General features: G+C 35.9%; 6 protein-coding genes across 6 annotated transcripts; 3 read left to right on the forward strand and 3 right to left on the reverse strand.

The window, feature by feature from the left end:
* Positions 1 to 363: 363 nt before the first annotated feature.
* Positions 364 to 1,114, reverse strand: PHYBLDRAFT_175148 (hypothetical protein; the record flags this gene model as incomplete). Its single annotated transcript, XM_018437424.1, has 2 exons — positions 364 to 1,017; positions 1,040 to 1,114. 2 exons carry the CDS (start codon positions 1,112 to 1,114, stop codon positions 364 to 366), a joined length of 729 nt encoding a protein of 242 aa, XP_018284643.1.
* Positions 1,115 to 3,185: 2,071 nt separating this feature from the next.
* PHYBLDRAFT_152408 (hypothetical protein) lies at positions 3,186 to 3,680 on the forward strand (the record flags this gene model as incomplete). Its single annotated transcript, XM_018432906.1, has 1 exon — positions 3,186 to 3,680. One exon carries the CDS (start codon positions 3,186 to 3,188, stop codon positions 3,678 to 3,680), a length of 495 nt encoding a protein of 164 aa, XP_018284644.1.
* Positions 3,681 to 3,988: 308 nt separating this feature from the next.
* PHYBLDRAFT_175150 (hypothetical protein) lies at positions 3,989 to 7,009 on the forward strand (the record flags this gene model as incomplete). The annotated part of the gene is made up of 5 exons (XM_018437425.1): positions 3,989 to 4,136; positions 4,280 to 4,393; positions 4,452 to 4,613; positions 4,695 to 4,997; positions 5,769 to 7,009. The coding sequence occupies 5 exons, from the start codon at positions 3,989 to 3,991 to the stop codon at positions 7,007 to 7,009; spliced, it is 1,968 nt and encodes a 655-aa protein (XP_018284645.1).
* Positions 7,010 to 7,322: 313 nt separating this feature from the next.
* Positions 7,323 to 8,633, reverse strand: PHYBLDRAFT_152410 (hypothetical protein; the record flags this gene model as incomplete). Its single annotated transcript, XM_018432907.1, has 5 exons — positions 7,323 to 7,493; positions 7,566 to 7,775; positions 7,846 to 8,027; positions 8,079 to 8,151; positions 8,208 to 8,633. 5 exons carry the CDS (start codon positions 8,631 to 8,633, stop codon positions 7,323 to 7,325), a joined length of 1,062 nt encoding a protein of 353 aa, XP_018284646.1.
* A 1,879-nt stretch (positions 8,634 to 10,512) lies between these two features.
* Positions 10,513 to 11,058, forward strand: PHYBLDRAFT_175152 (hypothetical protein; the record flags this gene model as incomplete). The annotated part of the gene is made up of 1 exon (XM_018437426.1): positions 10,513 to 11,058. One exon carries the CDS (start codon positions 10,513 to 10,515, stop codon positions 11,056 to 11,058), a length of 546 nt encoding a protein of 181 aa, XP_018284647.1.
* Positions 11,059 to 11,211: 153 nt separating this feature from the next.
* PHYBLDRAFT_65006 (hypothetical protein) lies at positions 11,212 to 12,382 on the reverse strand (the record flags this gene model as incomplete). Its single annotated transcript, XM_018441387.1, has 4 exons — positions 11,212 to 11,373; positions 11,464 to 11,649; positions 11,745 to 12,050; positions 12,107 to 12,382. The coding sequence occupies 4 exons, from the start codon at positions 12,380 to 12,382 to the stop codon at positions 11,212 to 11,214; spliced, it is 930 nt and encodes a 309-aa protein (XP_018284648.1).
* Between the last annotated feature and the right edge of the window lie 1,367 nt (positions 12,383 to 13,749).

A 13,749-nucleotide genomic window follows, 5' to 3' on the forward strand; every position in this document is an offset into this window, starting at 1 on the left:
TTATTTTATTTTTCCAGTGAAGAGCATCATGGGTGGACATAGTGGGCGGTAAATACAGCCATACAATTCTGAGGGAACCAATCTTGACAGCCAAAGCATAGTTAAATGACATAGGAATCTGAGTGACAGGATAAGGACAGAATGGAGAAATAAGAACAGAAACACCCATAGAACCTCTGTAGTTGCCAGCTACAGGTGAACCATAAAGATGAATCTGGGACCAAGAAGTGGGGAGACGAGATGGGGGGAGAAGCCATGTTTCAGTGATAAAAAGCATATGTAAAGAGTGACAGTGTTGAAGAACATCATAAATTGCACGAGGCTGCAGACCATTAGCATTCTAAAGTCCTAATGAGATTTCACTCATTCAGACATTGCAACAGAGGTACAACGAGATGGTGATTGGAAATCATGAATACCAGTACCAGGACCAGAAACAAAATGAACAGGAATATCTTTCTTAGAGATCCAGCCTTGATCACAAAAGAAATGACCAACAGAAACAGCAACATGAGGACGAAGATACTTGAGAGCCTTCAGACAACAATCAGAATGAAGTTCAGCAGCAACTTCTTCTAGCTCTGAATCAGAAAGAGACTTATATTTGGGATCTGCAATGTTTTTGGGATTCAAAGGGTCAAACACGTCTAAGATCTCAATGGCAACTGTGGTCAGAGTGGTCTGGAATTTCTCAGCATACTGGTTGTGAACTAGGATGCCAACTACATCCTTGGCAGGAAAATTGATATCCAAGATGCGGCCAGTATCAACACCAAGTGTTTTCAAAGAGTTGCACACTTCTCTATGTGTGAGATGACGTGAACGTGAGATATACACATATTGATATCCTTTGGGACCAGTGGGAATGGCAAACATTCTAGCAGAAGCAGCAACCCGGCGAACATACGGAGGTCTTGGAGTCTTGCGAACAGAAAGAGCAGTAGGAACAACAACAGAGTTGTGAGCAGCAGCAGCAGTTGTAGCCCATGTAGAAGCCTCAGTGCCAGGCTCCTTGCACTGGAGAAATGACCCTGAATACCCTTGTGTGAATGTTCATGGTTACATGTGGATATTTAAAGCAATTTTTAATCTCAGCATGTTTTTTGGTATACATGTTCATAAAGTCATGTTGTAATTTTCTATTGGCTCGGATATAATAACCATCCAAGTTATTTTATCATTATTATTATTATTATTATAAAGTTTGAACAAATAAAGTAAATGTAACACTTGTTTCCCTTTTATCTTAACATTTATAACAAAATAAACACCATGTCCTCTACTTCTGAACTTTATAATAAGAAGTGCTATTGCACAAAATGCAGCAATAATCAACAAGGCTACAGCTTTGTTTCTACACGAACCCTCCAGTGTCACAATAAAAGAGCAAGATATGAAGACATGGAAAGAAGTGAAAGAAGTATGTTTTGTTTTTCATTTTTATTTTCATTTTGGTTATTTTATATAATGTTTTATTTCAATAGATGTATCTGATCAAAGAAATCTCATGGATATTGATTTTGAAAGTAAGAAATGTTAATTGTGATAAAAAGAGAAGTAAACTAAAAATTGAATTCTATATGTAGCTACATCAAACCAACAAACCGGACCCATGGAAGCAATGGGCGGTCAGACCAACTCGCCTGTTTGGGAAGGAGCCCCAATTTCTGATGATGATGTTGCTTTTAGCAATGAGTTGAATGACGAAAACAGTGATGGTAATGAAAATGACAATGACGAAGAAAGCAATGGCGGTGAAGAAAGTGAAGACAATGAAGAGAATATTGTTGAGATTGAAGTCAAAGAATTCGATACTGAAGGTCAGTCCGTGTTAATTGACTAATAAAAAAAGACCCAAAAAAAATTCAAGGAAAAGAACCAAAAAAGAAAAATCTGAAAAAAGGGGGGGGTGTTAATTTTTTTTGTTTTTTTTTACAATAGATCCTTTTGCCACCCCAAATATGCCTGAAAATCCGGTATACAGGTTCATTGCTACTTTTGTGGTAATGCTTGCTTCCTGCTATGTGGTCAATAAGGGCGCTGTTGTCTTGATTGAGTTCATCAACAAGCTCTTGTCGATTTACGAGCAGGATTTCCAATTGCCTGGGAGTCTTTCTGGTCTTCAAAGCATGACAGGATTCTCAGCCATGACAAAAGGGATTAAGAGATTTGTCGTGTGTCAGGATTGCCACAAGGTGTATGAGGAAAGTGTACCTGCTCCTTTGAATTGTGATTTCGTAAAGCTTGGTGCACATACCGCCTGTAATTGCAAATTAATGGTCCAATCATTGTCTGGTGGTTTGGTCGCAAAGAAGTCTTATGTATATCAGTCTCTCACACGTGCTCTTAAAATTCTTTTCCTCCGTCCCGATTTTGAGCAAAAGATCATGCATTGGAACCAAGAATTCAAGATCACTGATACATTGTGTGATGTTTACGATGGTGAAGCCTGGACTGATTTGAAGGACAATGACGATGAAATTTTTGTTGAGCATCCTCGTTCATTGATGCTGACATTAAGCATCGACTGGTTCCAGCCTTTCAATGGTACTAGCTATTCCTGCGGTGCTATCTACCTGGTGATTAACAACCTGCCTAGAAGTGAGTGGTTTAAAGCAGAAAATACAATCCTTGTTGGTCTCATGCCCGGACCAAAAGAGCCAAAATCAGAAGAGATCAATCATTATCTCAAGCCATTAGTCGATGAAATGATACAGCTCTATCTTGGAATACAGATACCCACCTACCAGCAAACAGACGGTGCAACAGTTCGTGCAGCCTTATTGATGGTTGCATGCGATATACCTGCTGCCAGAAAGACTAGTGGGTTCACCGCACACAACAGCACATGCGCCTGTTACAAATGCGACAATCAATTTTCTCGTCTACCAGGCACTTCTTCTGTCGATTTCCGTGGATTTGATTGTGACCAGTGGCGCCATCGAAGTGATAGAGCAAACCGTGTGCATACTGAGGAGTGGAATAGTGCGAGTACACCCTCAGAAAGGCAGCAGCTGGAGGTCAAATATGATGTTCAATGGTCGCAGTTGTATCGCCTTGGATACTTTGATCTAGTACGTGGAACGATCATTGATCCCATGCATAATCTTTTTCTGGGAACACCAAAGAGAATGATTGAAACATGAACAAAAATCAAAAAAATGAAAAACAATGATCTGCTTGCAATGCAGACAGTTGCAGCAACAATGATATTGCCCAGCAACTATACCAAGCTGAAAACAAAGATAAGAAAGGGCTTTTCCCACATGAAAGCAGATGAGTGGAAGTCTTGGGTATTGGTGTACTCTCCCATGCTTCTAAAACCAGTTCTTCCATCCAATATGTTGAATGGCTGGATGCACTATGTAAAAGCATGCCATATACTTGTAAAGCCGTCAATCAGTTTCATCGAAATAGACCCAGCACACAGATATCTACAAGAATTCTGTCAATCTTGTGAAGATACATATGAACCAAAAGTCCTCACCTGCAACATGCACCTGCACCTCCATCTTCATGACACAATTCGTGATTTTGGACCCGTGTATGGCTATTGGCTCTTTGGTTTTGAGAGATACAATGGTTTGTTAAAGAATAACAAGACAAACAGAAAAGATGGGTTTGAAATAACCTATATGACAAAATTCACTTCAGACGCATACAAAGCTGATTATGTATGAAATACGTTATCATGTCCAAGCCTCATTCCATTCCTTCCTCTTTTTGAAAAACTTACACTGCAAAAACAGATCAATTTTGCATATGTAAAGTATACCTAAGTTCTGATAGACAGAATAGGTAAAATTGTAGTTCAGCTCACTTTTGTGAGTAAAGTATTTGAATAGTATTTTAAGCTACTCTATTGGCTACTGGCAGCTGTGTAGCATTAGAATGCAACATCAAACTCAAATAAAATAAAAGTGTGTTTTCTTTGAAGTCTCTTTCTTTACTATTAAATACTATTGTTAACCTTTCTTTTCATTTTAAAATGGCTCCTATTCGCAAACCAACTGTTAGAAAAGAGTGTCGATGCTCTATCTGTAAAAGCAAGACACTAGGATTCGATCGTGTATCTGTTAAAACGTTTAAACGTCGTCAAGAAAAAGATAATCATGATATTACACATGTTCAAATGCGTACGGTTAATACATTTGCTTTACTTTACTTTATTTTATTTTATTTTATATCATTTCCTTTTTTATTATTTTATATAATAATAATAATAATAATAATAATAATAATAATAATAATACTAACACTAATAATAATAAATGTGTAGCCCATGAAGACACATGCGATACAATTAGTAGTGCTGTTTCTGAGCCTGTAAATCAAGAGGAAGATAGTTTTGAATTTGAACAGGAAGATGTTGAAATGAATTCTGAGCTTAGAAGTAAGAAAACTTATTTTATTACATTGATTTATTTGGGTCTAACATTCCGCTTTTGTAGACCTAAATAACACAAATGACATTTTGGATATACGGACAAGAAACCAACCTTTCTCTGAAACGGATTGCGTGTTTGGCCCTGAAGATAATGTCCAGTATACAAGTGACACTTACGAAGAAGAATATGAAGATGAATCCGATGTTGAGATGGACAATGATGAAGGTAGGTACACAGCTTTAGATAATATTATATCCTAGAAAATAGAGAGTTAATCAACGTTCTTTAAAAAAAATCAAATTAAAGATTCTTCGTTGGAATCAATCTCGGAATTGAATTTGATTCACCGATTCATTGTTATTTCGGTTGCTCTTTTTGTCTTGCTATACATCGTGGATGAAGGAGCTGTAATCCTGATTGCTATAATCAACAAGATACTGCAGTTTTTGTTTGACCCATTCCGCCTTCCAGTGAGTGTTGCTGGCCTCAAACGTTTGGCTGGATTTGAAGCGTTGACAAGTTGTGTCAAGAAGTATGTTGCATGTAGCGAATGCCATGCCATATATGATAATGAAGCCGCCCCTTTGTGTTGTACATCACCCAATTTTGGTAAAACCTCCTTGTGTGGCAACAGCTTGTTTAAGTCTGGTCCCAGGTCAAAAGCACCCAAAAAGACATATGTATTCCACTCCGTCAAGAAAGCCCTAAAGATGTTTTTTCAACGCCCAGATTTTGAAAACAACATCAACTCATGGAACCGCGGCCCAAAAATGGATAGCACTTTGTTTGACATGTACGATGGTGCGATGTGGAATGAGATAGTAGACGTAGATGGTATACCTTTTGTTGATACCGAGCGATCACTCATGCTCACGCTGAACATTGACTGGTTTCAGCCATTCGATGGTGTTACCTACTCCTGTGGTGCCATATATCTTGCAATCAATAATCTTCCACGCAGTGAGCGGTTCAAGAAGGAGAACGTGATTCTTGTTGGGCTAATGCCAGGGCCTAAAGAAGCAAGCACTTCTGACATAAATAACTATCTGAAACCGCTTGTGGATGAGTTGATGGAGCTGTACAAAGGTATTAAGATTAAGACTCACCAATGTCCAAATGGTACTTCTATACGAGCAGCCCTTCTCATAGTTGCCTGTGATATACCTGCTGCAAGGAAAGTATGTGGGTTCACATCCCATACAAGTACAAATGCATACCACAAGTGTAAGCGTCAATTTTCGAGGTTGGCTGGAACGAGTTCCGTTGATTATTCTGGATTTGATTTCTCAAAGTAGCTCCTTCGCACTAAGAATGACAATTGTAAGGATGCAGAGATCTGGAGAAATGCAACCAAACCAACTGAGAGACAGCATCTTGAAGTTGCACATGGTGTTTGCTGGTCTGAACTGCATCGTCTTCGGTACTTTGACATTGTCTGCTGCACGATCATCGATCCCATGCACAATCTTTTCTTAGGCACTGCCAAAAGAATGCTGGAGAGATGGGTTGCAGATGGATTAATCGACGATAAAAAACTCGTTGCCATGCAAAAGGCTGTTGAGAAGGTAGTGTTGCTGCCCGATTACACGTCACTTGGGACAAAGATTGCCGAGGGATTTCCCTATATGAAGGCTGATGAGTGGAAGTCTTGGTGCCTTGTGTACTCTCCTGTGGTTCTAAGGGATGTGTTGCCATTGCCAGAGTTCAAGAACTGGATAGAGTTTGTTAACGCATGCAGATACTTCACCAAGCCTAGTGTTTCTGAAGAAGACATTGAGAAAGAACACAAATGCTTAGAAGAATTCTGTAAAGGGTGTGAGACATTGTACGACCTGGACCTTCTCTCTCCCAACATGCACCTGCATCTGCACTTACGCCAAACAATGATTAACTTTGGGCCCGTCTATGGCTATTGGCTTTTCAGCTTTGAAAGGTACAATAGTGTCCTGAAAAATATCAAGACCAATCAAAGAAACAGGTTCGAATTGACATTTATGAGACAGTTTATTGAAGAGTTGTGGAAGGGAGATTTTGTGCGTCGACTTCTGAAACCTATGCATGCACTTGCATGTTTTGAAATTTTTGATAAGTTCACCACCAACAACAACAACACCAATACCAACACTAACACCAACACCAACACCAACACCTACCTCTCTCACTCTTTCTCAATTTCTGAATATCTTGAAGCTTCACAGAATCTTTCAATGATAATTCGTGGAAATGAGCCCCTGCCACCATCTGCCTTGCCATTGAAAACAAGACCATTATCATTTATGTCAAAACATGAATATGATTGTCTTGTAGGATACTATCAAGCTGCGTACAAGAATCCACAGATCTCAGGTTGCAAAGATGTAATTGATGACTCACCTTTCGTCAATGACTGGATCGAAATGGTGAAGTCCGTTGATCTTCTTGGGCAAAGCTACAAAGGGTGCATTGGCACGAATGGCCGCGGATCATATATACAAGCATATTTCACTGAACGAACTGGGTCGGAACATGCGTATGTTGGAGAGATTCAGTACCTTTTTGTTCACAATTTTAGGCCAACTGTTTCTTCTCTAACATACAGAAATCCCCATAGTAGTCAGCATGTATTTGCATTTGTCAAATAGTTCAAATCCACTTCGGACAAAACAAGAGAATTAGAAGGAGTTGAGTTGTTACAGAATGAATTCTACAAGCAAGATTTTCAAAGCATCCTGCCAGTACATCGGATTCTCCTAACAGTTGCAATAGTAGATTACAAAACTACAAAAAATGTCAACAAAAAACTCGCGATTCCTTTACCAAAAAAAATTTACTATTAATTCTCATACACACACTTACTTATATATTTATCCTCTATTATTATTATTTTCTTTAATCAATTCAATTTCAATTATTACTATTTGGCCCTACAACAGAACATAGTAAAAAAGAAAATGTTTATTCATCGTTGATTGCCCAACGAGGCAATGACTGGGACAGAGTGGCAGGAACAGAGCAAGGCAACAATGTTGCTGGATATCTGTTCATTCTTGGCTTTGTTCCCACGCCCGCATTTAACACATGATGGGTACAATCAATGTCGTCAACCATTGTCAACAATCTGTTGAACTGTATTTATTTTTATTAGTTCTTTATTTTTCTTGTTATAAAACTTATTTATTTATTCTAAATATTATTTACCTCTTCACTTCTCCAAGTGGGGCGAGCCACATGCAAATACCGTCGTGGAAGATTGTCCACAATCTCAATATCCGACTCACCATCAGACATGGCATCCTTCTGAAAGAGTTTGAGATAGGCCTTCTCAACAGGGTTTCCAGTCTTATATCCCATTGCAGCATCAATGGCTACCCAGTTGTCCATGTATGTCGACTTGCATCGGATAGACATCTGGTTATATAGATTGTAGCTTGAGAAAATAGTAATATACCAATTAATTTTTTATATAGTATATATAAACCTGAAGAGTACGACTGTTTGCTCTCCCCTTGCTGTTTTTCTTGGCCTTCTGCTCAGGAGACTCGTGAAAAGTACGATGACTGTGCTTGTACCTGTTCTTTATTTTATCACTTATCACCCGTGGGTGAGTACCAGCTAGACGAGTCTGGGCGCTAATGTAGCTCTTCAAGTAGTTGATAACAGCTACGTTATCGCAGTGGTTAATCTTCTCGTTCAAGTTCTACTTCTTCTTACTCTCTTTCTCAGCAACAAGAGCAGGGTCGTCAGACTCGAACTTCCAGTCCCACAACTTTTCCGCAAAGATTTCCTAAATACAGGTTGTTTAATAAGTTGTTGATACTAACATATATTAATATTAATTACCGAGATAATGACAGAAACCTCGGCATCACTGAGGGAGGTCTGGGGGACATAGGATGGCATCAGAGATGGTCCTAGACTAGCCATACGAGTCTGATTGTTGGCATAGGCAGTTGCAAAGTCTGCAAATGCCATATGTGTCTTTCCAGACGTGTCAACAACAACGCCCATCCTGTTTTTAAAGGCTGCCATGTTGCTATTGACAGCAGCAATGTCATCTTTGACACCGTTGATATTGTTGTTTACTTTGTTAAACATTTCAACAATTTCCGCATATCGCTGATCTTGGATAGTTGCGGATGAGAAACTGGGGGCAATTTCTCGAGGTCCAACACGGCCAGCCAAAACACGGTTTGCAGAGGTAGATATACTTGCAGATGCTTTTCCTTTTCCTTTACGGTCTGTTTTTCTGCTGCTATTGGAAGGCATTTTTTCTTTATTGTATTTTTATTAAAGTTTTGTACATTAATAAATTATTAAAATAAAATAAATGTATGGGTTGAAATATATTTATTTTTGTTTAATCAAAGATATACATACAAAATAAGTTAATATAAAGTAGATTTATGAAATAGCTGAGAAAAGGAAGGGATTATATATTATTTTCTATAAAATCTTTTATAACCTTGAACAACTTCTTTAATATTCAACATAGAACTTAGTGTTACAATATAATTTTGGACTATTCATTTTATTACTATTGTATTTTACTAGAGTCAATTCTCATCTAAACTGCCTTCTGTTTAAAAGCCCACTTTTTTTTCTTCTTTTTCTTTATTTTTTTCTTATTTCTTTTTTTCCTGTTTCTTTTCCGCTTTATTTACTTTTATTCTGGTTGATGTATTTGAGTTCACACCCTGGTAAGCAATTTGTTTTTATTATTCTACTGTTATATTTATTCTTAATGTTTTTTATTTTATTATTATTGTGGTTGCTGATAGTATTACAAGTCTTGGCCATGTTGATTAATGGACAAGAACAAAAAGGTAAAACGCGGTTATTGTGTATGTGCTTCTTTATTAATTATTTTCTTTTTCTCTCCTCAGCTCATCATAAAGACATACCAACAGCAGAAATTTATCCGGTAAGTCTGAATAATGTATTTATTTGTTTTATTCTTATATCTAATTTTGTTTATTTTCTATCTCTGTTAGTACTGCCAACATTTCTATGTACCTGATTGAATAGCTTGTCTTTGAAAACCAGTTTTCTTTGGTAAGTAATAAAGCCAAACTTTATTCCATGATCTTTACTAATGCGTTTTATTAAACCTTTCAGAACAACAGTCAATGTGCACTATGCCTGGTTCTGACGAAAGTACTGGTAAGTAACCATATTATTTAAATTAAAGAAAAATAAATATTTATATAATCTAATATAATTGAATAATTTTTAAGCCTTCTCTTACTAGTGAAATACCGTAAACACGCATTTCTTTTTAGGATTCTATCGTATTGGAAGTATTTATATATTATAATATATGAAAGGGTTTGTTATTATATTAATTATGTAGTAGCTTGTATATTAGATTAGACTATATATTGTCAAGCCATACATATTATAAGCAAGAAGCTTTTTTTTTTAAATAAAAACAATTTTTCTAAAACAATCCCTATAAAAATATTTGAAATGAAGTGCAAGAAGTATTGCAGTAGTATGGCATGTGTGAATCCTATAGTTTAGCCATGCATAATTGTCCAATAAAAGTGTTTAGATTCGGAAGACAGTATACATAAATCCTGTTTCTTCTGTTAAATGATCCAATAGAATATCATTATTTCATTAGACAGTTTTCTCTATAAAGTAATCCAATAGAATTCTACTATTTCAGTAGACAGTTTTCTATCAAAAATAGATTTTTTATTGGAATCTCTGTTTCAAATCAAGTTTAATTTAATGTAACATCCAAAAAAAAAGATGCCATAATTTGATTATTCTCTCTGCGATTAAATAGTTTAAAAGAACCTTACATCTCTATATGGATCATTATAAGTTCAGAAGTTATATGGACAACTCACAGGTAATATAACATATTGCAAATGGAATCTATAAATGCCAAATTCCAGAATTTAATTATTCTGTCACTCAGAATTTCCCATACTATCGCATATGTGTAGAAATCTAATTCCCCAGTATTACCTCTACGACTGCACCTATAACGACCTATGCCACTTATGCTCCAACCAACCAACAACCTTTCCGACTGCAACAATTTGTAGACTCATCCTTAAGTCGAGCAGCACCTATCAAAGGCAATGAACCACTCCCCCCATCCACCTTTCCTTTACAGTCCTTAAAAGAATCAACAATGAGTGATATTGATTATCCTCAATTGTTAGATTATTATAAAATCGCCTATGTCATGCCTAATCTCATTTCTTACTACAATGCCAGATTGTCACAATATTTTGTAAATGACCGAATCACAAAATTGAAATCAATTGATCTCCTTGGCCAAACATATATTGGGAACAACAGTTCTGGTAAGCGCGGGTCACTCGTTCAAGCTTTCTTCCGTAGCAGCAATGGCCGAACTTCAAGCCTATATACCGGACAAATTCAGTATCTTTTTATACATTCATTTACTCTGCCTCCTCATCCAAACCACCGAGCATCAACATTACATCAAGACCAGCATGTTTTTGCATACATCCGATGGTATAATTCGACAAATGACAATGAACACAGAGATGAAGGTATTGCAATCTGCTTGCCAGAATTCTCTGCTGATAATTATCACAGCATCTTGCCCGTACATCGCATACACTTAGAGGTCGCAACTGCTGTAGATGTAACTGATATGAACGAAGAAAGAATGCTGGTCATTCCTATGCCAAAAAAATACTATGCCTGAAGCCTTTATGAATAATTATGCACTATGATTTTTTATGAGAATAATTAAATAAAAAACAAAGAACAAGTAATGTCTCTTTATGTATTTTTTTGGTTATTTAAAGTATAAGACGTTATGAATGAAGAAAAAAAGAACAAAAAATATAAACTTTATTTAGGGCCCGTTTCTAAGAGTCCACTGAGGAAACTGTGACGCAATTGCATCAGGGACTGGTCCTTCAACGGTTTTGCCAAAAGCACGTGACAGCAATTGATGACTATTTAAGCCTAAATCAGCTACCACTTTGTTGTCAACAAGTGTGATGAAGTGGTTGTACTATATTAAAGACATTAATATTTTATTCAGTATAATACAATATAATATATTAACCAAATTAAATATTTCAACTTTAAAAAAACTAATTACCTCATCATTTCTCCAATCTGGACGACGAAGACGAAGCCCACTATAAGAAACATGAGGCGAAGTGCCATCGTCTGACTCACCAACAGACATAGCCTCTTCTATAATGAGACCAGAGCAATCTCTTTTTATCTCGTCATCAATAGCAGTCTTGTTAGACTGGTACGCTGTTTTGCAACGTTTCAAGTGCTGTTGAAAATATTAAATTAGTTTTCTTTTTTTGCTTTAAATTAATGACTTAGATAAGAATTATTCAAATAATAAATAAATAAAGTATAACTTACCTCCTTTTTGCGGCTACTCCTTCTGTTGCGAGCATTGTCTGACTTCTTTTTAGCCTGAGACTTATTAGCTGCATGCTTTCTGCTAGTGAAGTTCGTGTAGACAAAGTCACAAACATCACTTTTTCTCAGTCCTGCTCCTACGAAATTTCTTTCCAAGTAGGCAATGAGGTTTTCTGTCAACTCAGTGTTTGGCAACTCGTTGAAGTTGACAGCCGTGTTCCACCTTGGCTTGCCATTGTTGGCTTGAATTTCAGCCAAATGTTTTGACTTGAACTTAGGGTCCCACAAATGCTCCCGAAGAAGTCTCTATTGAATCTTGGTAAGTTATTAAAAATATAATTTACTATATGTATGATACATACATAGGCTTTTGTTTTGTTGACTGATTTTGCATCAGAAGCCATGGTGGGAGAACCAGCTACATTCATTTCCATGCTCACAGGAGCAACAGCATGCACTAAAGTCATCGGCTGACTCTGCAAAACAGCAGACACAGGAGTGTTCGAAGTTTTTGCTTTGATATCAGCAACATCTTTCATGACAGTAGTCATGTCACAACGCAAGATGGCAAGAGAGTTTGTCATCTCTCTCTCAGCAGGAGTGCGTCGAGTGGGATAGCTTTCATTTTGGTTAGACATATTCTATTAATTTAAAAATATAAGTTCAAATATGTATTAACTGTTAATGCTTTTATATTCTTTGAATAAATTTCTATTATACACTACAATTATATTTATTATCAAACATACCAAAATAAAAGACAGAAAAAGATGGGGAGATAGAGAGAGAAAGTGTGAGTATAAGTAAGAATAATTGTAAGAGTGCGTGAGCAAGGGTGAGTACGATTGTAGCAAAAATGTATATTTATATTTCCAAAAAAAAGATGTCTAGTCTTAATTGATCTTGGTTAAAAGAATATATCTAAAGTAACTTCTTGTACACACACTGTGTAAATTGATACAAAGATTGCTTTTAGATACTACACCATTATATCTATTATGCTTTTTGAATATTTTTTTGAGTTTCATTTTTTTTAATTACCTATTTTGTTTTTTTTGTATTTTATTTACTTATTTTTTTTATTTTTCCATATTTTTCTATATTTTTCCTTATCGACCATTTTCTTTTCTTTTCTTTCTCTTTCTGATTTTTGTTATAACTGTGAATTTTACTGGTAAAATACATTCTTCTTAAAAATACTTCTGTACAGACAACAATAAGATTAACACATTCTGTTGTCATAGATACATATATACTCTCTTAGTGTTTTACTATATTCGCAAACTTTTTTGGTAACATATCTTCTTTTTTTTAAAGCAATTCTTTTCTTCAAATGTAACTAAATAATAATTATTATTTCAGTTGTCATAGATACTAGCGTGTTTTTTCTTTCTGATGTATTCTCTTTACAATGGCCATCCGGATTAGTCCAGGTTAGTAACTATACTTCATGTCGTCATCCTATAAAATTATTCTGACTTTTCTCCTTCTTTTTTATAGACAATATCACCAAAAATATTCCCTACAATTAAACAAGACCATCAACACGGTAATATTTTATTTTTTATTTACTTTTAATATTTATCTGACAGAATATAATTTTTATTACAGATGAATGTTCATCTGCCAAACACGCAATGAATCAAGAACCTCTATCTCTTGGCGCCATCATTGACATGGTAAGACTTCTTCTTTTATTCTCTTAATATGTTTGATAGTATTATTTATACTGTATATTAATATATGTTTTTTACTAAAGGTTATATCAACTCTTGACAAGTACTATCTAGGTCTACAAATAAATTGACTTTCTTCGGATACATTCATTACATATTCTGTCACCCAATTCACTCAAACTAACTTCTCTATATTATTTTCATTGTTAAAGAAATTATACTTGACGCCATGCCTCGAACTCTCAAAGTTTTATTTTTATCTTCTTCAGTCATTATATTGTATGTATCCTCAAATTAATATATCACTCACAACATGTAAATATTTAAAT

The sequence above is a fragment of the Phycomyces blakesleeanus genome (assembly GCF_001638985.1).
Source record: "Phycomyces blakesleeanus NRRL 1555(-) unplaced genomic scaffold PHYBLscaffold_35, whole genome shotgun sequence".
NCBI lineage: Eukaryota > Fungi > Mucoromycota > Mucoromycetes > Mucorales > Phycomycetaceae > Phycomyces > Phycomyces blakesleeanus.